Source organism: Eschrichtius robustus, chromosome 20 (genome assembly GCF_028021215.1).
Source record: "Eschrichtius robustus isolate mEscRob2 chromosome 20, mEscRob2.pri, whole genome shotgun sequence".
Lineage (NCBI taxonomy): Eukaryota > Metazoa > Chordata > Mammalia > Artiodactyla > Eschrichtiidae > Eschrichtius > Eschrichtius robustus.
The window spans coordinates 64,629,428-64,651,302 of record NC_090843.1 but is presented as its reverse complement, the minus strand read 5'-3'; the positions used below and the strand labels follow the sequence as shown (position 1 = coordinate 64,651,302).

Here is a 21,875-nt window from a genome sequence, read left to right as displayed (position 1 = left end):
TTGTGGTTTTGATTTGCATCTCTCTAATAATTATCAATGTTGAGCATCTTTTCACGGGCCTGTTGGCCGTCTGTATGTTGTGGAGACATTTTAAATGGCACCAGGTATTGTCTTACAACCTGAGGCAACAGTAGAGCTTGTCTGGAGAATCAAGATGAAGGTTGTGGTAGACGTGCGGTCAACCCGTAACTCCTGCTGGTTTTATCTCGTGAGCCAGTGCTCAGGAGCCCCCCTTTCCTGCTCGCAGTTGTGTATGCACGCCCAGATGGATGAAATTCTGAGCAATAAAAAGGTTTTTCTGAACAACAATATCAAATGAAGGTTGTAGATTGTGAGGTTGTGTGCACAGCAGATGGGGAGGGTCTTCCCCCACCTTCACCTACACGGATCGCAAAACAGCCCAGTGACACCCTCACCACTGCCAATGGGTCCGGGAAGGCACCCGATCTAAGCCAGGGGGTTCGGAACTAGAACTGAGAGAGACGTGCCTCTGATACAGCACTGTGCAGCGTGTTTTCGTTGCTGTGCAGGAAAGAGCGGGCGTGGCAGGCCTGAGGAGGCTGTGCCCACGAGGCTGCCAGCCAGGGGGCCCGGGGCTGGCGTCTGGGGACTTGGATTTCGGGAGGGTTCCCACCGTTCCCAGAGCTGATGAGAGAGGCTCACTGTGCCTGAACAGTTGGTACAAACACTGTGGTTTATGCTGAACCTCTGCTTTCCCTCTGGGAGTTTGGAGTTTGTGTTCATACAAGGTAAAGGGCGTCTGCGTGACCAGCCCCCAGAAGAAAATGCTGGTGCCGAGTCCCCGGAGAGCCTCCTGTGTTCTCACGGCTCGTCGCCATGTGACTCCGCCTGGAGAGGACTCTTGGAAGCCTGCGCGCCTGAACTTGAGCCCACGGGGCTCTTCCCTTTGCTGATCTTGCCTTGTGTCCTTTCACTGAGATAAGTCTGTGCACAGATTTGTCACCGTGAGTGTGACTCTGGGCTGAGTCCTGTGCATCCTCCGAGTGATGGCTGAACCTGAGGTGGAGGTGGTCTCGGAGACCCTGACGTGGCTAACTGACCAGGAGAAGAGTGGAGGACAGAGAACGGGTCAGCTGCACGGGGAGATGGCCAGGTAATAAGACAGAATGAGACCCCTTGGGTCTCCTGGCTCCAGCATCTCAAGGCTCGGCAGCATCCTTTTTGGGTACCATTGGCTTCTGTGAGACACTGAAATCTTTAGGACAGATTTCCCCTTTTCTTAAAACAGTTCCGGTTGGGTTCCGTTGCTTAACAGTTCTAGCTCATACAAAAGGATCATAACTGATCTTCTCTTTACTTCTGTGTTTTCTGAATATGAATATTTTACAGTAAGCATTTTTTCCTTTTATTATTCGAAAAAAATGGTGCTATTTGCTTTATTCCTTATTTGTGTTTTTTCAATTTAAAACAAAATAATTCTTTGGGAGAAAATAAAATAATTGTGTATAAACAGTGACATAGAGACTCCCCTGGTGGCACAGTGGTTTAGAATCAGCCTGCCAATGCAGGGGACACGAGTTTGGGCCCTGGTCCGGGAAGATCTCATGCGCTGCGGAGCAACTAAGCCCGCAAGCCACAACTACTGAGCCTGCGCTCTAGAGCCTGAGAGCCACAATTGCTGAGCCCGCGTGCTGCAACTACTTAAGCCCATGCGCTTAGAGCCCGTGCTCCGCAGCAAGAGAAGCCACTGCAATGAGAAGCCCGCACACAGCAATGAAGAGTAGCCCCTGCTCGCCGCAACTAGAGAAAGCCCACACGCAGCAACGATGACCGAGTGCAACCAAAAATCAATCAATCAATCAATCAATTTATAAATAAATAAACCAACAGTGACAACTCCTAGCCCATTGCTCAATTTTACCCTCTAAAAATATTTTTTATAACAATTGGGTATTTTTCTTTTTTTTTTTTTTATAAATTTCTTTATTTTTGGCTGCATTGGGTCTTTGTTGGCGGTGCACAGTCTTCTCATTGTGGTGGCTTCTCTTGTTGCAGAGCACGGGCTCTAGGTGCACAGGCTTCAGTAGTTGTGGCACGCAGGCTCAGTAGTTGTGGCTCGCGAGCTCTGGAGTGCAGGCTCAGGAGTTGTGGCACACGGGCTTAGTTGCTCCGTGGCATGTGGGATCTTCCCGGACCAGGGCTCGAACCCGTGTCCCCTGCCTTGTCAGGCGGATTCTTAACCACTGCGCCACCAGGGAAGTCCCTGGGTATTTTTCTTTAACTCAAGGTTTCTCAGCTTTCACCCTGCTGATGCTTAGGGCCAGATCATTCTTCCTGTGGAGGCTGCCCTATGCCTTGTAGGATTACAGCAGTATCCCTGGCCTCTACCCACTAGATGCCATGGCGTTCTCCTAGTGGTGACAACCAAAAATGTCTCCAGACATTGTCAGATGTCCCCAGCCAGGAGAGGGAGGGGACAAGATTGCCCCTGGTTGAGAACCACTGCTTTAAATATACAAATGTGTGTATATAAACTTACTTTACAAAAATGGGATCGTACATTGATCTGTGATGAACGTTTCAGTTGGTGTATTGTGGTCATCTCTCTATTGGTGCATTTAGAGCTACTTTATTATATTTCATACCTGCATAGGTTTTCACGGTGTGCGTCACCATACTTTATCTGGTCTCCTATTAATGAACCTTTAGGTTGCTTGTTGCTTTACATTTGAATTTCTCAGGGTTCTTTGCTGCAGACCACTGAATCCACTCCAGGTGTTTTAAGCAGGAAGGGGTTTGTTTAGTAAGGGTATACTTAGCTCACAGAATTGTTGGGAGTATTAAAGACACATACTCCAGGCTGAAATTCTAGAAACATTGGGTTGGCCAAAAAGTTCGTTCGGGTGTTTCGTAACATCTTGCTAAACACCCGAACGAACTTTTTGGCCAACCCAATGACTCCCAAATTGTACATGTCAGAACTGACCTGCCAGGGGAGCTGCATCCGTGATTACTGGAGCCGTGGGCTCCAGAATCAGACCGCCTCTGCTATGGGGTGGGCTCGCAAAGTGGACGCCGCAGCCTTGCCTCTTTCCCCGTGTGACTCAGCTCTGAATCCATCTCATGCAAGTGCCTCTGATTGACAGAACCCAAATCACATGCTGAACCCAGGCTGCATGTGTGTCTTGGAAATGTGCTTTTCAACTTTGTAGGTCCTTGAAAGGGGTGAGATGACCATTGATTAAAGCAATCCATAATATCTGTCCTACCACCACCCCTAGAAATGCTGCCAAAGGAACAGCAGCAAAAGTGGGGTGTTAGGAAATCCAAGACTCCCAAGACTCTACAAAAGCAAGAAATAAGGTGGCAAAACTGTCAGGGCCAACCTCTTCAGAACCCTGAAATCTAATCAAAAACTTACAGCAACCAGGGGGAATACGTAATAGGTGAAGGGGGAAAACTCACCCGCAGAATTCCAGGCAGAGAGCTTCCCCCGCTAGTGTCCCCTGCACCCCCAGCTCAGTGATAACTGTGAAGACGGGGGCCACTGTTCCTTGGGCAGCTCGCTAGTACCAGAGGGCGCCAAACAGACCTTGCTCTCCGAGGACTGTGGTTGTGCGTTTTGACCTGTTGATGGTTCCTTAAAGACAGAGTGGCCTCCCCGGTAAAAGCGTTTGAAGGCAGAGGTATTCTGCCTCCCAGGTCGAGGGGTGGGCGGGTGGTTGAAGCAGAGACAGACCGAGTAGCCTGACAGGAGAGCCTGGGGAGGGAGGTATGTGGGGATGGGGCTGGGAAAAGTCCCCGTGTATCCCGAGAATCTAGAAGCTCAGGAAGGACATGACAAGGCCTGAGCTCTGACCTCTGGCCGACCTTCAGGCTCCACCGCACAGGCAGAGCCGCCCTGCAGAGACTGGGGAGGTCTCCCGGCGTTTGAGGGAATCTCTGTCCAGTCACTAGCTGGTCACTGAACTAACAGAGCGGAGACTGCAGTGACTCGCTCGGAAAAGAATACAGACTCTACAAAACTAATTCAGAGAAGTCCCTGCACAAACAGGCACCACCGCAAATGGTAACAACAAACCCTGCGGAGGGAGAGACTCTGACTTCCCGAGTTGCCACACGGTCATGCTCTAAATGCCAGTTTGCAGCAGAAAGTTACAGATACGCAGAAAACCAAGACAGTTTGGCACCATGCACAAGGGGAAAAAAATACAGGAACCGTCCCTGAGGAAGCCCAGACCCTGCACTTACTGACAAAGACTTTTAAACCAACTGTCTTCAGTACACTCAGCTCAAGGAGGCCCCGGCCAAGAAACGAAAGGAAATCAAGGAAGGGATTCATGAACAAAATGGGAAAATCAGCAAAGAGATAGGGAGTATAAAAAGGGACCAAACAAATTCTGCAGCTGAGAAGGATTAGAACTGAAATGAAAAATTTGAAAAGTGTTGGCAAAGATGTGAAGAGATTGTACCCCTCGCACTGCTGGTGGGAATGTAAAATGGTGCAGCCACTGTGTATTTCGGAATTTACCTTCCCATTGCTAAATAGCACGCTTATACTGCTGTTTCTTGTTTCTTATTTTAGATGTTGTGTCTTGACCTCCTCCTGTGAAAGATGAGGGTTTATCTTTTTCACCACCCCCCGTACTTCCTGTCTTCCCATTCTCCCCAATGTGGTTGTGCATATTTGGAGTTTATGTTAAAATGATACAAATGTTATCTGTGGATAAGCCATGTAATAGTATACATTACGTTTTCTTTTCTGCGTAATCTTTTTAATCATCTTTGTGTTTCTTTGTTTACTTTAGTTTTCTATATGATTATCACTAATTCAATCCAAACCCTCTTGGAATATCTCCTTACATCATATGTGTGAGGGATTCCACCAGTTTCCCCCTGAGGAATCTCTCCTGAGCTTTCTGACCTCCTCTGTCCTGGCTTGTCCTCTGTGCCTGGTGCCCAGTTGTCAAACCGTTTCACTGTTGTATTTCTTTTCTTTCCTTTTTTTTTTTTTGTCCTGCTTTAGTCACCTTTATTTAGCACAGTACTGAAAGTCCCAGCCAGAGCAGTTAGGCAAGATAAATAAATTAAAAGGCATTCAAATTGAAAAGGAACAAACAAAACTATTCACAAATTACATGATCTTATACATAGAAAATCCCAAAGAATCTACAAGTTGCAGGGTACAAGATCAACACACAAAAATCAGCTGTAGTTGTATATATTCACAATCAACAATCTGAAGATGAAATTTAAGAAAACAGGCCTTTTCTGGCAGAAATGGAAAAGCTGATCCTAAAATTCATATGGAATTGCAAGGAGTCCTGAAAACCCAAAACAGTGTTGAAAAAGAAGAACAAAATAGTGATGACTTTTGTGTGATGGTTACACAAAATAATGAATGTACTTAATGCACCAGAACTGTATACTTTAAAATGGTAACACTGTAAATTTTATGTAATTTCTTCCACAATAAAAAATTCATTATGACATCTATGTGAAAAAATTTTTAAATGGTTAAAAAGGCCTTTTCTGTAAAAAATAAATAAGGCAAGGAAAAAATGAGAAGCAGTTCAGGCATGAAATAATATGAACAGTATAATGGTGTTAACTCCAGGCTGTAGTCAAACCCCACTTATGATATGGTCTTGGATAATCTCTAGGCCTCAATTTCCTCATCTGTGAAATGGAGATAATTATTATCCCTACCTTAAAAGATCAGGAGGATTCAATGAAATAATGCAAATAAATCACTGAACACTGAGACTAATACAGAATAAAGGCTTAATAAATGCTAGCTGTCCTAATTGCAGAACTGTATTTATGGTTACAGTTATGTAAAATGTATGCTCTTGATGTGAAGGTCTCCCCCAGCTGATATTTCCTGATCTAGTTGATGGGATACACAGTGTGTGCACTTTATAAACAATCAAGCTGCACATTTATGATTTGTACCCCCTTTTGCATATATGTTTTACTTCAGAAAAAGTTTACTTAACTCAAAAAGAAAGGTGGTTGCACAACATTGTGAATGTACTTAATGCCACTGAACTGTACACTTAAAATGGTTAAAATGGCAAATTTTACATTATGTATATTTTACCAAAATTTTTTAAAAGGAAGAAAAAGGAAAGAAAGGTGATTGTGGTGATGGTGTAGAGAATAGATGGGGCGGAGGAGAGATGAGTGGGAGACCTACGGGATGCTCAGGTGTTGCTGTTATATTTCTGCCTCCCCCCTTTTTTTTGATCTTCGGGGTCCCATACTCTTTTTTTTTTTTTTTCTTGTTTTGGTTCCTCCAGTATCTTCTGAACAAGAGTTCATGGAAGGTAAAATTTTATGACCGTGCATCTTTATTTTACTCTGACACTTGATGGTTTCGTTGGGTATAAAATTTTAGGTCATAAAATATTTTCCTTCATAATTTTGTAGATGTCACTCCATTGTCTTCTAGTTTCCAGTGTTGCAATGAGAACAAAATAAGTCCAATCCTTTGCATTTTTTCCTCTCTAGAAGCTTGTAGGAGCTTCTGTCCCCCAGTATTCTACCATTTCAGGGTCATCTGCCTTGGTGTGTATCTTTTTTTTTTCTTTTTGCTGTCATACTGGACACTCACTGCACCTTTTCGATAAGGTAACGCATGTATTTATTTTCTTGAATTATTTCTTTGGTAATTTCTTCATCTCTGTTTTCTTTTTCTCAAATTCCTCCTAGCCTGGATCCCCCATTATCCTATTTTTTTTACCTTTTTTTCCATCTGTTTTACAGTTTTGTTTTCTAAGACTTCTTTAACTTAGTCTTCCAAAATCTATTAAATGTTTCATTTCTGCTATCATTTTTTTTGCATTCTTTCAGTTTATTTTAATCTTTAACTGTAGTAAAACACATATAACATAAAATTTAGCATCTTAACCATTTTTAAGTGTACAATTCAGTATTAAGTACATTTCCACTGTTTTGCAGCCATCACCACCATCCATCTCCAGAACCTTTTTATCTTCCCAAACTAAAACTCTGTCTCCATTAAACACTAACTACCCGTCCCCCAGCCCCCCAGCACCCACCCTTCTACTACTGTCTGTCTCTATGAATTTGATGACTCCAGGGACCTCACACAAGTGGAATCATACTGTGTTTGTCCTTTTGTGACTGGTTTATTCTACATAATAATGTGGGCATAATGTCCTCAAGGGTCATCCATGTAGCTAGCACGTGTCAGGATTTCCTTCTTTTGTAAGGCTGAGTAATATTCCTTTGTGTGTATGTGCTATCGTGTTTTTAAGTCTTAGGGGTTCTTGTTTTTTGGACCCTGAATTTTTTATAGCATCCTGTTCTTTTTTCACACATGTAATATCATCTATTAATCTTGCCGAGAATAATAGGTTGTTTTCATTCCCACATCTTCCCCCTGCCTAGATTTTCCTACAGATTCCTTTGTTGTGTTGGTATCGCCGGGTCTCTGTGCTGGAGGCTTTATCGGAAGCCAGGTGGTCTTGATGAGTGTGGGGCTCTGCAGAGCTGACTGGCAGCTCCTGGCTTGTGACTCAGGCTGTCACTGTGGAGTGCTGTGCTCGTGCCATGCCCTTGACAGACTCCTGGTGTCAGTGTCTTGGGCTGGTCAGATTCCCCAGAGAAGGACCTTCCGGTCTCCTGCCTGAGGGCATCGGCCTGGCAGCGGAGGTTTGGGGCAGCAGATCAGAGAAGAGGAGTCAGTGGGGAGGGGCGGGGACTGTCCGCCACCTGGGCACCCGGTAAATACCTCTTGATTCCCTGTTTTCGGGACATGCCTCACCATGAAATAGGATTTTTGTATTGCTTTCTGATAAATGCTCTCTTGACGAAAGGAATCTTGCTTCTCTTTTGCGTCTACTGGGAATTTGTTTTTAAATCCAGAAATAGATAAGCACTGTGGTCGATACCCCCCAGTCCGGGGACCCCCCCCTTTGCTCTCCAGCTTCGGCCGCGTGGAGGGGCCGCCCCGGGATGTACAGAGACGCCCGGGCATCTGTGGCTCTGACCGCTGTGCACGGACTTCCAGCCCCGGGCCTCCTGGTCTTAACGGCCTTTGTCCCCACGTCCCCGGTGCTCGTGCCAATCGCCTGACCTTGGAGAGGTTCTGCACTGAAGTCAGGTTGGATCTTCGCTCTTGCCCCTGCTGGCCTGGGATTTCGTTTTCTTAGGTCTGTTGTGTCAGCTATTTCCGGTGCATCCGCTTTTCAGATGCCAGAATTTTGTTTCCTTTCCCGTTTCCTTTTTCCTCGTCAGTTAATACCTTTGCGGGGAAAAAAAACCAAAATCTCTTATCTGTGGTTTTAAAGGGCCTTTGAGAGAGAATGATATTAAGAGCGTGTGTCCGTCTGCCTTCTTTACCCAGGAGTCTCAGAGCTATTTATAGGTTAAAATATTAGCCTTCAGATGCCACGGTGGTTCCAGATATTCTTTTTTGAACATTTAAATCTTTCCCTTTTTTGTGTGTGTGCAATTTGTGTTTATTTTACCAGGTAGAGTTGTAACTTTTTTTTCTCAATGAGTGGTTCTGTGTTTTAGCATCATTTATTGAACAGTCTTTGTTAAACCACTTGATAGACCCAGACATAAGTGGAGATTCAGCATCTGGACTTTCCAGGCTCTTCTGCTGGTCTCTTGGTCTGGTTTTCTGCCACCAGTGGCTGCCATGCAGAAAAATGGGAAGGTGACCGGCAGGTACTTACCACGTGCAGGGCCGTGGGAAGGGCTCCGAGAACATTCCCTGTCCTTGTGATTGATCACAGTGTTTGCAGCTCTTCATTTTTCATTATTTGGTTGTATTTGTTGATTTTCTAGAGTTTCTGAGGCAGACTATTGCAAATAATAACTTTCCCCCTGCTTTCCAATATTTATACCTCTCGTACTTTTTTTGTTTTCTTCATTCGTAAAAGTTCAGAAAATGTTGAATAATAACTTTTGATGATGGATATTCTTGTCTTGTTTTGCATTCAAGGTGAGTAGTATCTCACCTTTAAATATGATATTTGTGTTGTTTCCTGATAAACACTCTGCCCACTAAGGGAAGCTTAGTTCTGAGTTTCCTGAGAGGTTTTTCTTTCTTTAATCCAGAAATAGATAAGAAATGTATCAAATTCCTTTTTGGCATTTGTTGAGCAATAAATCCATCAGGTGTTTTTCTCTTTTAACCCATCTATGTAATTAACATAAATAGATTATGTAACAGATTTCCTAATAGGGAAACATTCTTATATCCCTGGGGGCCAAATTCCAACTCGGTCATGGTGTATGGTATTTATTAATATGGTATATTATCCCTGGGGGAAATCTCTGCTTGATTATGGCTGTTCTTTAGTACGAAGCATATTGTTTTCTGTGCTCTATTCGTCATAAAGGACATTTGTCTTGTTGCGTGGTTTAGGCTGGACAGTGCCCCTCACTGTACGGTCAGGGGATTCGTTGAAGTCTTTCACTCTGATTGCGGTTTTTGTCAAAATCTTTGATTTCTAAGAGTTTTTAAACATTAGATATTTTGATACCAGATTTAAGGGTTTGTAGTTCTTACACGTTTTCCTCTTACTTCAGTTGAACCTTTTGATCTGAAAGTTTACATTCTGATACCGGCATTACTGTTTCCGTTGCTGTTCATCTTTTATTTGTGTGATGTATTTTTGTGCTTCCTTTGTTTTCTGTCTTCTTTACTCGCTTTAAGTGGATTTCTTGTAAATAGTTTTAGCTTTATGTGTAATCTGAAAATTCCTCTAATAGGGAAATTTAGTCCGTTCACATTTTCTTGTGGCTTATTAGTATGGATTTAGTCTTATTTAGTTTGTAGTATACTTTTCCTACTGGTTTTCTTTTTACTGATTTCCAGCCACGGCACCCGTGGTAAGCATGCGGGTTGAAAAGGTGGGAAAAGCACAGATGTCCCCACCTGAGAATCCAAGTGAAGATTAAGCTAAGGTCAGTACTTACCAAATTTGAGTAGAATAAAGAGACCTTTTTCATCAAAATCAGGTTTGTACAATGTAGAGCTAAAAAGCCAGTCGAATGAGTGAGAAATGGTTCGGGGATTCCTGCTGGGCTCAGAAGGCAGAGCTGGGGTCAGAGCGCAGGCCGGCTGCTCAGGCCAGGTGGATGGGTCAGCCTCCAGGGAAGCGGTCAAAGCCAGAGTCGCGCCTGAGAGGGAGAGGGACTTGGGAGACCTGGGAGCCATCTGGAGCATTGTGAGCTGGAGAGGAGGGGGTCAGACAGCAACCTGGAAGGGTCGGGGGGTGAGCAAGCTGGGCGAGGGGGGAAGGAGTGGACGCGGCCACACCACGTGGTCACACGTGCAGCTGTGCAGGGGCTCCAGGGACAGAACGGTGCCAACAGCACAGCCAAGCAGAACTTATGAACAGCGATTTGATGGAATCCGAACTGGGCGGGATTACTTAGCCGCTTGCTGAGTAGAGCAGGATATTCTTGAAGGTACTTTTAATTACCCAGGGAGCATCCATTGCTGTCAGTGAAACCCACTTAGCTACTTGTGTTGGCGTTTGTGGGAGGAGCCATCCCTTCAGCCCGGTGTCTTCCTTGTCCTTGATCTCTCTCTCTCTCTCTCTGTTTATAATTGTGGTAAAATATACATAACATAATATTGACCGTCTTCACCATTTTTAAGTGCGCAGCTCAGCCGCATTAGGCACATTCACGTCGCTGTTCAGCCGTCCCCGCCCTCCACCCCCAGACCGTTCTCATCTTCCCAAACTGAGTCTCTGTCCCCACCGAACAGTGATTCCCGCTTCCCCCGAGTAAACTGTTCTCTTTCTGTCTCTGTGAGTTTGCCGCCCCAGGTGCCCTAGAAGTGGCCCCGCGCGACGCTTGCCCCTCTGCGTCCGGCTGGTAGCACTCGGGCAATACGTCCTCGAGGTTTGTCCACGTTGGGGCAGGTGTCACCCCCCTGCTTTTGCAGCCCTCCGCCTGCCTCGTGGGTGAACTCAGCAGGGACACCTCAGTGCCCCAGAACCACAGCTCTGGGGACCACTTGCCGCTCTCGCTGGCTCTGTACTGACCCGACGTTAGACCCGTACCTGTGGGCTGTGTGAGACGGTCAGCCTTTTCCAGCAGGAGTATTTAACTGTTTTGTTTTCGCTCCCTTTTCTCAGAGCTTTGGAATGTAGTCCCCCACCCCGCCCCCCAGTCACCACCACCTACTGGAAAGACCGGTAGAGTAAGTCATCCGTGTCCTCCAGGAAAAGGAGAGTGTTTTGGTCCCCGAGGATTTGGGCTCTAGAGTTCCGAGGTCATAAAGGTCTGTGTTGAGGAACTAGAGGCAGAGGGTCCCAGAGGGAGAGGGATGGAGGGCAGGCTGGGTGTGGGCTGGGGAGGGGCTGGGGAGGGGCTGTCGGGGAGAGTGGGTAGGAGTGTCGGCAGCCCAACAGGCCACTGGCCGGGGGACCCACATCCTGTCCGTTCCAACCTGCTGCATTCCTACGAAATGCAGGAGAAAGGGAGGCGGGGGCAGGAGGAGGTGGGCTGTAGGGGCAGCATTAGAGGCTCTTGCTGTGAGCTAGCTGAGTCTTGTGGCTTCACAGGATCATTGGAACGAAATGCCCGCGTTCTTACACTGCCAGTGCATACGTTTCTCCGTGTGCATAGAAATGTTAGGCGTCCTGCCAGCTTCAGGAAGCAAGAGCAGGATTTTCAAAGTAAAATGGTGCGAGAATGTTTCCCCCTGTCTGCTCCCTGCGGGGGGGTGCTCTGGAGATGAGATACACCAGCAGCCGGTGTGGCAGGGCGGCACCACCGGACACCAAACGCCATCATCCTGCCTTCAGTAAGAGCTGAGGCCTGGATGTTTGCCGCCCTTCCCTCTCCATCCCCCACCCCGGGCAGCACGAAAGTCTGTTTAGATAATAACAGTCCCAAGTGACTCTGCACTGAGGATTTTTTCCATTCTCTTAATCATGAAATGTTCATCTGGGAAAAAGAAGCGTTCCAGCCACAGGAAGCTTCGGATTTCGGAGGCTGAATTCAGTCTTTCTGGGGGTGGGAGGTTAAGATTGGCTTGAAGATTGTTTGTCTAGTATAAATTAAACTCGGTCTTAGAACAGAATTCCTCCACAAGTTGTTTAGCTATTATGTATTATTTTCTTAGTAAGCACATCCAAAAATATACAAGTGCTGTTTCCCTTAAAAAATGGTTTTTTTATCCTTACTAAAAATATTCTGTTTGGAGTGTTTAGAACATTGTAGGGTGGACAGAATCATGTTGTTCCCTGAAACTTTGTGGATTCCCTTACAAATGTGTAGAGAAGCCACTGGTATGTTGTGGGGTGGGCATGGGAGGGAATAAGATGAAAGAACGTCCTGGAGGGCAGTTTGGCAGAATCCATCATAATTTATTCCACATGTGTGCAGAGTGATAACAAAAGACTGGAAACAGCCTAAACGTCTGTTGTGTCCACGCATGTCATAGGAAAGAACGGAGATGAGAAATGAGCTGGTGTATAGTGAGTATCTCACGTATGGCGGACATTGTTCTGCATGCTTACCTGTGCCTTGTGCATTTAATCTTGACTGCAATCCTATGAGGTATCTATTCCAAATCCACTTTAAGGATTCGGAAATCAAGGCACAGAGAAGTTGCCTAATTGCTCACAGTCATACCACTAGTAAGTGACGGGACTTCTGGCTTCAGAATCCAGCCTCCTAGTTTCTACACTGTAACCGTTTCTGTGTTATGTGGTGTAAAGACCTATCTCTGTGGATCTTGGTGAGAGGGAAAAAATCAGGATGCAGAACTGTCTGCACATCATGCTACATTTGCATAAAAGGAGAGGAGATAAATATACATGTTTGTGTAAGTGCAGGGCGGGGCTGTCCAGTAGCACTTTCTGTGCTGATTAGAATATTCTAGATCTGTGACGTCCAGCACGGTAGCCACTCACCACTCGTGGTTCCCGAGCATTTAAAAGGTGGCTAATGTGGCCGAGAACCTGAATTTTAAACTTTATTTAATTTAAACTAATTTAAACAGCCACGGGTGGCTAGTGGCTATCGTGTTAGACAGTGTAGGACAGAACAGACGCGGGAGCTGGCGAGAGAGCATTTAATCTTCTGGTTTTCAGGCTCGACTTTAGCAGACGCTTCTGCAGAAGCTTTCGTTGGAAGAGCAGGTTGCATAGCCAATCATTTCAATAGCATGAATATAATCTAACCGAATCTAATCTAGGCATTTGGAAGACGGGGAAACTAAAAACCAGAAAAGTTGAGTCATTTGCCTGAAGTCACAGTCACATGGCTGCTTTAGTGACAGAGGAAGACCCGGGCCTAAGAGCTGGTCACAACTCGGGTGTGTTTTTTCTCCTTAGAGTCACTTACGTTTTGGTTTGCCAAGGCCCGTTCAATCCGATTTTCGGCCACAAAAAGAAAACAAAAACCAGACTTTTGTCTCCAGTGTCCCACAACCACATGGGGAACCCCGTCCACGACTTGCTGGTTCTCTGCAACCCAACCACCAGGGGGCTCCTCCATGTGACCGCCCCCCCCCCCCCCCATCACGGTGTGTCTGCCCTGCCGGCTCCACTGAACGTGGCGAATCATTGGGGCCGGGAACCGCGCTTTGTTGTTTGTCTGTCCCTCGGCGCCTGACCCACGGAGGGGCTCGATGAACATTTGCTGTAATTAATTTCAGAGCAGTGGGTTGGGCTCTTCTTCCAGCCTGGAGATTTGACCCATGGGCGCAGATGGTTTGTGAGAAGGTTTCTGTAACACATCCTTGATGGATACAGATAAGCTCTCAGCTAGAAGGATGGGGTTTAGGGGTGCAGAGAGATGACAGAGCCTGGAAAGGGGGTGACTGGGCCATTCTAGGATGAATGGAACCAGCAGAGCTGCAAATAACCATCTCCTTTTTTAGAAAGAGGCAGCCAAGAAGGTGAGTGAAATTAATGAAAATGATGGGTGAAATAAACAAAAGGCAGTAGAGGACAGGAGAGGAAGAAGATTCCTGAAACATGTTCCTCCTGGAATGAGACCTGGAACGAGGGCTGGGCCTGGGGATAGGGCGTGGCAGGGAGTTGTTTGGGAGCCAAGCCAAAGGGGTAGGGGAGACATCACAGCAAGCTGCAGAGGAACTGCTGTCCCCTGTCCCCGTGCTGAGGGAGGCCAGCCCTGCAAGCTGAGCTAGGGGCAGGGCGGGAGGGGCGCTGGCTTGGGGCTGGACCCAGCTAGGTAGTTCAGGGGCCGGCCGTGAGGCAGCAGGGCACTTGCAGTGAAACAGGACCACGTGTCACAATGCCAAGGTCAGAGAACCTCAGGGAGGGAAGTCGTGGGTGGGGACGCTCCAGCACTTGTTCAGTGAAGAAGGACGAAGCACGAAAGATAAGCTCCAGCCACTCTTCTGATGTCAGTACCCTTTTGACTCTGTCTCCAGGGAGAGGTTATGCATATCTGCCTGTACGTCCCTGGAGACACAGCAGCCCTTTTGTCATCAGAAAGCCCTTATCCTCAGAAGATGTTCCTGTTCTCTTTCCCCTGTAACCTACCGCCTTGGTCCTCACCATGTAAGGCAAAGGGCAACCCTTCCTAGACTCGCTGCTCTGAGCTACGCTTTCCTGGGTCTCAAGGCCTCAATTCCTTCAACAGGGATACAGTGTGGGAAGAATCGTTGAAAACGTAAATTATTCCAAATTAACCTCTCAATTCAGTTCCAATTAAAATCCCAACTGGGGGACTTCCCTGGTGGCGCAGTGGTTAAGCATCGGCCTGCCAATGCAGGGGACACGGGTTCAAGCCCTGGGCCGGGAAGATCCCACTTGCCGTGGAGCAGCTCAGCCCGTGCGCCACAACTACTGAGCCCGCGTGCCACAACTACTGAAGCCCGTGTGCCTAGAGCCTGTGCTCCGCAACAAGAGAAGCCACCGCAATGAGCTGGTGCACCGAAGCTGGTGCACTGAAACGAAGAGTAGCCCCAACTCGCCGCAACTAGAGAAAGCCTGTGCACAGCAACGAAGACCAAACACAGCCAAAAATAAATAAATTAAATAAATAAATTTTTAAAAAAAATCCCAATTGGATTTCCTTATTCATGAACTTAAAATAATTAAAAATTCCCCTGGTAGAACAAACAAGAACAGCCAAGAAAGTTTTGAGAAGGAGTATGTAGTATAATAATGAAGGTACATTTGCCATACCTGATTGGGAACATACTGAAGCTGGAGTAAGTCAGGCCCCTTCATCCTACCCCCTGTTAACCCACCTTACGGATTCCAGAGAGATGACCATAAAATCTTAAATGTTATGCTCAGTGAAATAAGTCAGACAGAGAAGACAAATACTGTATGACATCACATATATGTGGAAACTAAAAAATAAACTAGTGAATATAGCAAAAAAAGAAACAGACTCACAGATACAGAGAATAAACTAGTGGTGGGGAGAAAAGGGAAGGGAGGAGGGGCAAGATAGGGAGAGAGGATTAAGAGATACAAACCACTACACATAAAATAAATAAGCTATAAGGATATACTGTACAGCACAGGGAATATAGCCAATATTTTGTAATAACCATAAATGGAGTATAACCTTTAAAAACTGTGAATCACTATGTTGTACACCTGAAACTCACATCATATTGTACATTGACTGTACCTCAATTTTCCAAAAAATTTTAAATAAAAAATAGATAAAAAATTTTTTAAAATGTGACTAGTACAACTGAGGGAAAAAAAGATAAGCAAAAGTTTTCGGACTTGATTTGAGAGATAATTAGCCACATAAAATCTTAAGTAGAGAAAAAAATGATTAAAACAATGATACGAATAGGATCACAAGAGGAAAGGAATTCCAAGGAAGCCCCAAAGTTATTTGCTTGAGGAACAAAAGGTTGGTTTCCATTCTCCACTGTGCAGCAGACACAAAAGAGGTACATAAAGCAAGTTCTGAGTTACCTATACCTGTACAACAAACCACCCCAAAACCTAGTGGGTTAGAATAAAAACAGTTTTGTGCTCAAGTCTTCAGTTTAGGCTTGACTTGCTCTGCTGCACCATGTCTGGGACCTGGAACAGTTGGGGGCTGGTCAGTCTCTCTCCAGACAGCCTCTGCCCTTGGCTGGGGTGGGCTTCCGCACACCGGGGGCCTCGGGGCTCCCAGAGAGGGTGTTCCGAGTCCTGGGTAGAAGCTTAAGGCTCCTTGTGCCCCGGTCTTGAGGGTCCCACGGGTCACTCCTCCACACTCACGTAAACTATTAAGGCCAAACCAGATTTCAGGAGGAGGAGGGGTACACTCAGCCCCTCCAGTGGAAGATTTCAGAGACTCTGTAGCCTCCTTTAATCTATCACAGGGGAAAAAAATTACGGTCACTAGGCTGTCTTTCTAGCAAGTTCTTAATTCTATTTTCCTTCGTTCATCTACAGCCAAGTCTGTATTCTTCTTCCTCAAAATTTTGGGTGGGGGGGGGAAGAAAAGAGGGCATAGCCCAAGGAACTATTCAATATAGAAACATACAATTATTAGGACTCAGATTCGTTCATCATGTTGGAATCTACATTGGCTTATTCTGTCTGTATTTGATGCCATTAATATTTTTAATAATGTGTATTATTTTTCCTAATTGTAAAAGTAGCACATAGTCATTTTAGAAAAAAACAGGAAACACATACAAAAGGAAGATGAAGAATTTGGTTGAATGTCAGCTCAATTTGGTTCCTGTTTCTGATTTATTGAAATCTTTTTGGCGTCTGAATCTATGCATTTGTTATTCTCTCTGTCTCTCCCAGATTTCCTCAACTAAGTCAATGATGATGTAGAAGAATACAGGACCAACCTTCTAGACTAACGTTAATCCCATAATTCATGAAAAATACCGAGTATCTAGGAGTTATTGCGTATGGCAAACATATCAAAAACCAGAACATCAGAGTTTTCCCACGAGCTTCGTAGGAACGTATACAGATTAGAAAACTGAGTTACAGATTTTTTATTAAGTTTTTCAAAAGAAGAGTTTATTTAGCTTAATTGGTAGACAACCTAGGGTATTGCCAGTTCCCCATTCTGAACAATAATGCTGCCGTAAACATTCTTGTAAGTGTGTCTTTGGCAGACAGATGCCTGACTATTTCTTCTAGAAAAGTTGCCTAGAAGTGAAATTACTTGATCAAATCATATTTTCATGAAAAAAAAATGCTTCCGGTTGCCTTCCTAAAAGCCTGTACCAATTTGTATTCCTATCAGCCAATATAAGAATACCTATTTCCCCGCATCTTCATTACCTCTGTGAATTTACCATCTATTTCATTTTTGCCAATTGGTTGAGTGAAATATTTTGCTATTTTTATTTTCTGGTGAGACTGAATACCTCTTCTTAACGTTTCTGACTGTCTGTTTCTCCTCTTTGGCACCTCACCAGTTCATTCCTCTGCCAGTCTTTGCTTGAGTTGTTTCTCTCTTTCTCATGGTTTAAAGGAATATATTCTGGATATTAGTCATTTGCTGTATGTATGCATCTATCTTGTTTTTAATTTTTGTCCTACAGAAACTTAATTTTATGTAGTCGGTTCTCTCAGTTCTTTTATGCTCGTTGCATCTTGTGCCTTGGATGGCTTTCTTTCCCCAAGATGATAAACCCGTTCATCTATATTCTAATAATGTTTGATGTTGGCTTATAAATTTAGCTGTCTGATAAGATATACTTACCTCCAGGCAGCTAATCTCCGAGAGAAGGGAAACTCACGAGGTGACCCCATGGTCACAGCTCTCTGCTGGGGAACAGTTTCCATCATGGTGCAGAGCTGGCGTGTTCGGGGGGTGGGAGGCAGTGATCAGAGTGGGCACCCAAAACAGTGACATTCAGCGGTACGGGGCCTCAGAAAGGAAGAATCTGCAGAGAGGGGCCCCTGTGGTCCACAGGCGGGTCTCCATGACTCCACAGCTGAGGACTGTGCTGTCCATGTGTGGGTCCAGGCCACTTGGGGGTTCACCGGGTAGCCCGAGGCTGGACCGGCTCCTGGAATGGGATGGATGCAGACGCGTATCCAGGCAGGGAGTGAGGCCGGGTCACGGGCAGGGGAGGGCGTGCAGGCTGCCTTTGTGGTGATTTCACCCGCCCCCCGCCCCCCATGTGTGCACGTGCTCTGTACCGTTTCTCACCAAATCTTCAAAGGAAGCTTGGTCTCCCCAGGACTCCTTCCTAGACGAGCTGAACCTTGCTGAGGAATGAGCTGCTTGTATCCTCCATGAGCTATAAATTGTTACATTCCCCCCCCCCCAAAAAAACACCTCAGTCTGCTTCTACAGCTGTGACAATAAGACGTCTCCAAAAAAGGTCCAGGAGGTCCCAGCGAGGGGATGTAAGGCCTCCCTGTGCCCAGGACAGCTGGTCCCTACAGCAGGGGACAGACGGCATTTTCTAATCAGTCTCCTGTCTTCTTCCCAGAACGTTCATTTTTTTTTTTCTTTTTAACTTTTTAAAAACTCGTGCATTTAGTGCACACAGAGTCGACCCGCTCATAGAAATCTAGCGGAAGAGCCTAGAGAGACCCTGAGAGAAGATGAAGACGGGGTGGGAACATAGCCACATCCTCGGTGGGGTTGACGGGACCCACCAGTGTAGGCTCCGCAGAGTGGTTCATGTTTTTACCAGATGTTGGTGGGTGTTTCCAGGCAACAGAAGCAAATGAAGTGAACCTTCCAGAAGCAAATGCTGCGGCGTGTTGGGTCTTGCTCTGCTCTGTCCCTCTGCGTTAGGAGTGCTGCTTCTCCGCTCGCCCTTCTGGAACTTGTCTACAGTCTCAGCCACTCTGATTATTTTCTTGGATGTTCACTAAAGTTAGTTTAGCTTCCCCTGTGCCCTTCAGTGTTTCCACGTTTCTCAGATGACTTTTGCTGCCCTGAGGACAGAATTCTCCTATCTTAACGAAATTTTCTTCTAAGTGCTCCTAGAAACTTCACCTGTTTTGGAGATGCTCAGAATGTTACCTTTTTTTATATCTGAGCCTTCCTTTCCCCAGAATTTTCTCTCACTCAGAAATATCTCTGAGGTATTTATATCCCAGAGAAAGTTAAAGATAATTTGCAGTGAGTAATTTCCCTTGGGAAAATAATCAGCAAGTTTCTTTTGGTTGTCGCTCTGCTTTTTCCTGCCAGTAAATCTTACAGTACCTAAATTCCAAAATGTTGGCATTCTTTTTAATGGCCACAGTTCAGCCCCTTAAGAAGATCAGGGTCCCTGTTTCTTTCCTTTTCCCTTCCTAATCCATCCTCCCTCCCCCCTCCCCCTCCTCCACTCCCTCCCCCTCCTCCCTTCCTTCCTTTCTGTTTTATTGATGTAGGTTTTATTGTACATACACACGTACAGCTCAGTGAATTTTCACAAAGTGCACGTAGCCCACGTCACGAGCGTCCAGCTCACGACACACAGCATCGCCCCCACCCAGAGTCCCCTTCGTGCTCCCTTCCAGTTACCCACTTCCAGTCAAGGATAGCAGTTACCGAAGTCAGTTTTACTCAGGAATAAGTAACAAGGAAAAGAACTGAGGATCTATCTTGTAGAATGCCTTGTTGGCCGTTTTCCTTTTTTCTCTAAGTTATTCTTTTGATGAAGCCCTAAGGTTCAGCTGAGTGGTCATTAGGAAGAGGAAGACATCGTATTGGTACTCACAGGGTGTCTGTGTTCTTGTCCTTGGTCAGTGCACCTGTGAGCAGTGAGGACTGTGGCCCGCAAGCTCGGCAAGCCTCACCCCTCACCAAGGCTGAGCCGATCTTGGTCATCCCCAACTGAAAAGAAGGCTTTTCATCCTGTCCAGGGGTGGAGCCTGGAGTCAGTAGTCACCTTGTTCCTTGGCCCAGGAAGCTGTCCTCTCTCTGCCCTTACCCGGCGCCCTGGTCCCATCCACGAGTACCTCCTGCTGTGTTTCCTTGACCTCTCTGGTCACGACAGTGGGGCTGGGCCCACAGCCCCTGCCCAGCTACCCTGGATGCCTTTCTTGTCCTACCCAGAGATAGGTGGTCCCCGTGCTGCCACCGGCACCCCCAAGCTGTCCGCACGGTCCAGTCTGCAGGGCCCCCGGGAAGGCCATGCCGTTCCCAGGAAGCCCCGGCTCCCTGCTCGGCGAGGCCATCCCCCTGCGTCCTCAGCGTCCCCTGCGCCCCCTCGGTCTGCTGACCAGAGACCCTCAGAGCGCCCAGGTCAGTGATCTGAAGACGGGTCCACAGGTGAACGGGGATCCGAGTGAGAGAGGCCCGGTGGGCACATCCGCTCACCCCTTGCCTGTGAGTCACGCGAAACACACGGCCATCATCAAATCGTGCCACCCCACAGCTAACCCCTCACTCGCCCAAATATACCTTGGGGGGCAGTAAGGAAGCACGTGGGGTGGTGATAGCAACAGGGCGACCGCTGAGGCCTGATGCCTCTGCACGCTGGCCCTCACCTTCTGACCAGAGGGACCATAGGTGCACACGTGTTCAGCTGTCCCGCCGGCTGTGCTGAGGTGGGAATTGTTGTACTCTCGTTGTTCACACAGACCCATGGACAGTTTCAGATGACCTTCAGGGAACTAGAGCTGGGTTGTTCCACCCAGAGATAAAAAGGGTCAGGTTTTTTTGATGGCTTCATGTTCGTGGAATGAACGTAATGTGACGAATCATAGCCTGATGCCGTCTGTCTCTGCCGGAGTCAGAACTCTTCAAAGTCCGAAACCTGGGAAATCGTTGACATGAAAGAGAAGCCCTTCCTGACCCAGATGTCGGACTTGGTGAGCTGACCGGATTTGGAGTTTCCATTATTCCTTTTTTTAACAAGCTAGGACGCTGCCTCCTTTGTCTGGGACAGTGTTGGGTGGTCCCGCTGCTGAAGCGTGAGGGTCCGCGTGTGTCTCAACGATCCCCGATGGCCTGCGAGCGGCTGTCCTCCCGGAAGTGACCCGGCCATCTGCGCTGTCCTGAGGACACGAGTCGTTTTGATGGACTTTTCAACCCTGGCTTTGGTCGCACCAGATTTTCGTCTCGACCTGCTCAATAAACGAGGACATTTACACTTCAGATCAAAAGCTGTTCCTGAGTGGTGTTCAGTGAACTAAAACAGAGGGTGCCGTCTTGGTCTTGTGAGGTGGATGGCATTGTCATCCCTCTGGGTCCCTTTGGCCTCTCCAAATGCCAGTGAAGATGGTGCAGATGGAGAAAAATGATGCTTTGTGTCATAGACGGCACGAAAGAGAAGTGTAGAAAATGTTTTCATGTTTTAGGAAAAGAAAGATCTACCACGTGTTAAATGCTTTCAATGTAAAGTGAATTTACACAGGAAGGAAGTCAAGGAGGGAGGGAGGGAGAGAGAAAAGAAAGGGAAAAGGAGGAAGGAAACACGGCAAGAGGACACGTGCCCCGCAGGAGGAAGGAAACACGGCAAGAGGACACGTGCCCCGCGGCCGGGCGGGCGGGAGCTGGCCCCTGACTCTGGTTTACCGGCAGCACTTCTTTTCGCCTCAGCTCTCTCACCTGTCACATGAGCGCCACACCGCTTACCGTGCATGGCGGTTCTGGGAGTTAAGTGAGAAAATGCACAGCGACAGGCACCTTGTAGACACTCAGCAAATGTTTCTGCCCTGCTGCCCCCGTGAGTCTGGATCGCGGAGCATTTGGAAACACCGCCCCTCACGGTGATGCCGGGTTTCCCTGCAGCTGGCCCGGCCCAGCCCGGCTTCCCCTTCCCAGCGTCTGCTGGCCCAGCCCAGCGTCTGCTTTGAAAGCTGGAGACTCGGAGTGAGCTGGATGGATCGTGGCGCCGCCCGGCTCTTCCCTCTTCAGAAGGTATAAAGTCAACGCGCTTCCCGTGTCTAGAGCAGCCCCCAGGCCTCATCAGGTAGCTCCAGAGTCCCCAGAGAGACTCTTGAAGCCAAAGATGCAGATGAGCCACTTGTCAGGGGTCCCGGCTTTGGCGTCCAGCC

The 21,875-nt window shown here is 46.9% G+C and overlaps 1 protein-coding gene across 4 annotated transcripts in view; it reads left to right on the top strand.

The window, feature by feature from the left end:
- The window catches only part of SPECC1 (sperm antigen with calponin homology and coiled-coil domains 1), a 176,773-nt gene that overhangs the window by 135,198 nt on the left and 19,700 nt on the right, over window positions 1-21,875 (top strand). The window contains exon 13 of one of the 4 annotated variants that reach the window (XM_068531505.1): window positions 14,710-14,874. The exons of 2 other annotated variants lie outside the window; for them this stretch is intronic. In XM_068531505.1, the coding sequence (XP_068387606.1) occupies window positions 14,710-14,787 (78 nt within the window). In that variant the 3' untranslated portion in view covers window positions 14,788-14,874. Of the gene's footprint in view, window positions 1-14,365; window positions 14,543-14,709; window positions 14,875-21,875 lie in introns of those variants that run through there. One more of the 4 variants, XM_068531504.1, reaches the window with a different exon arrangement.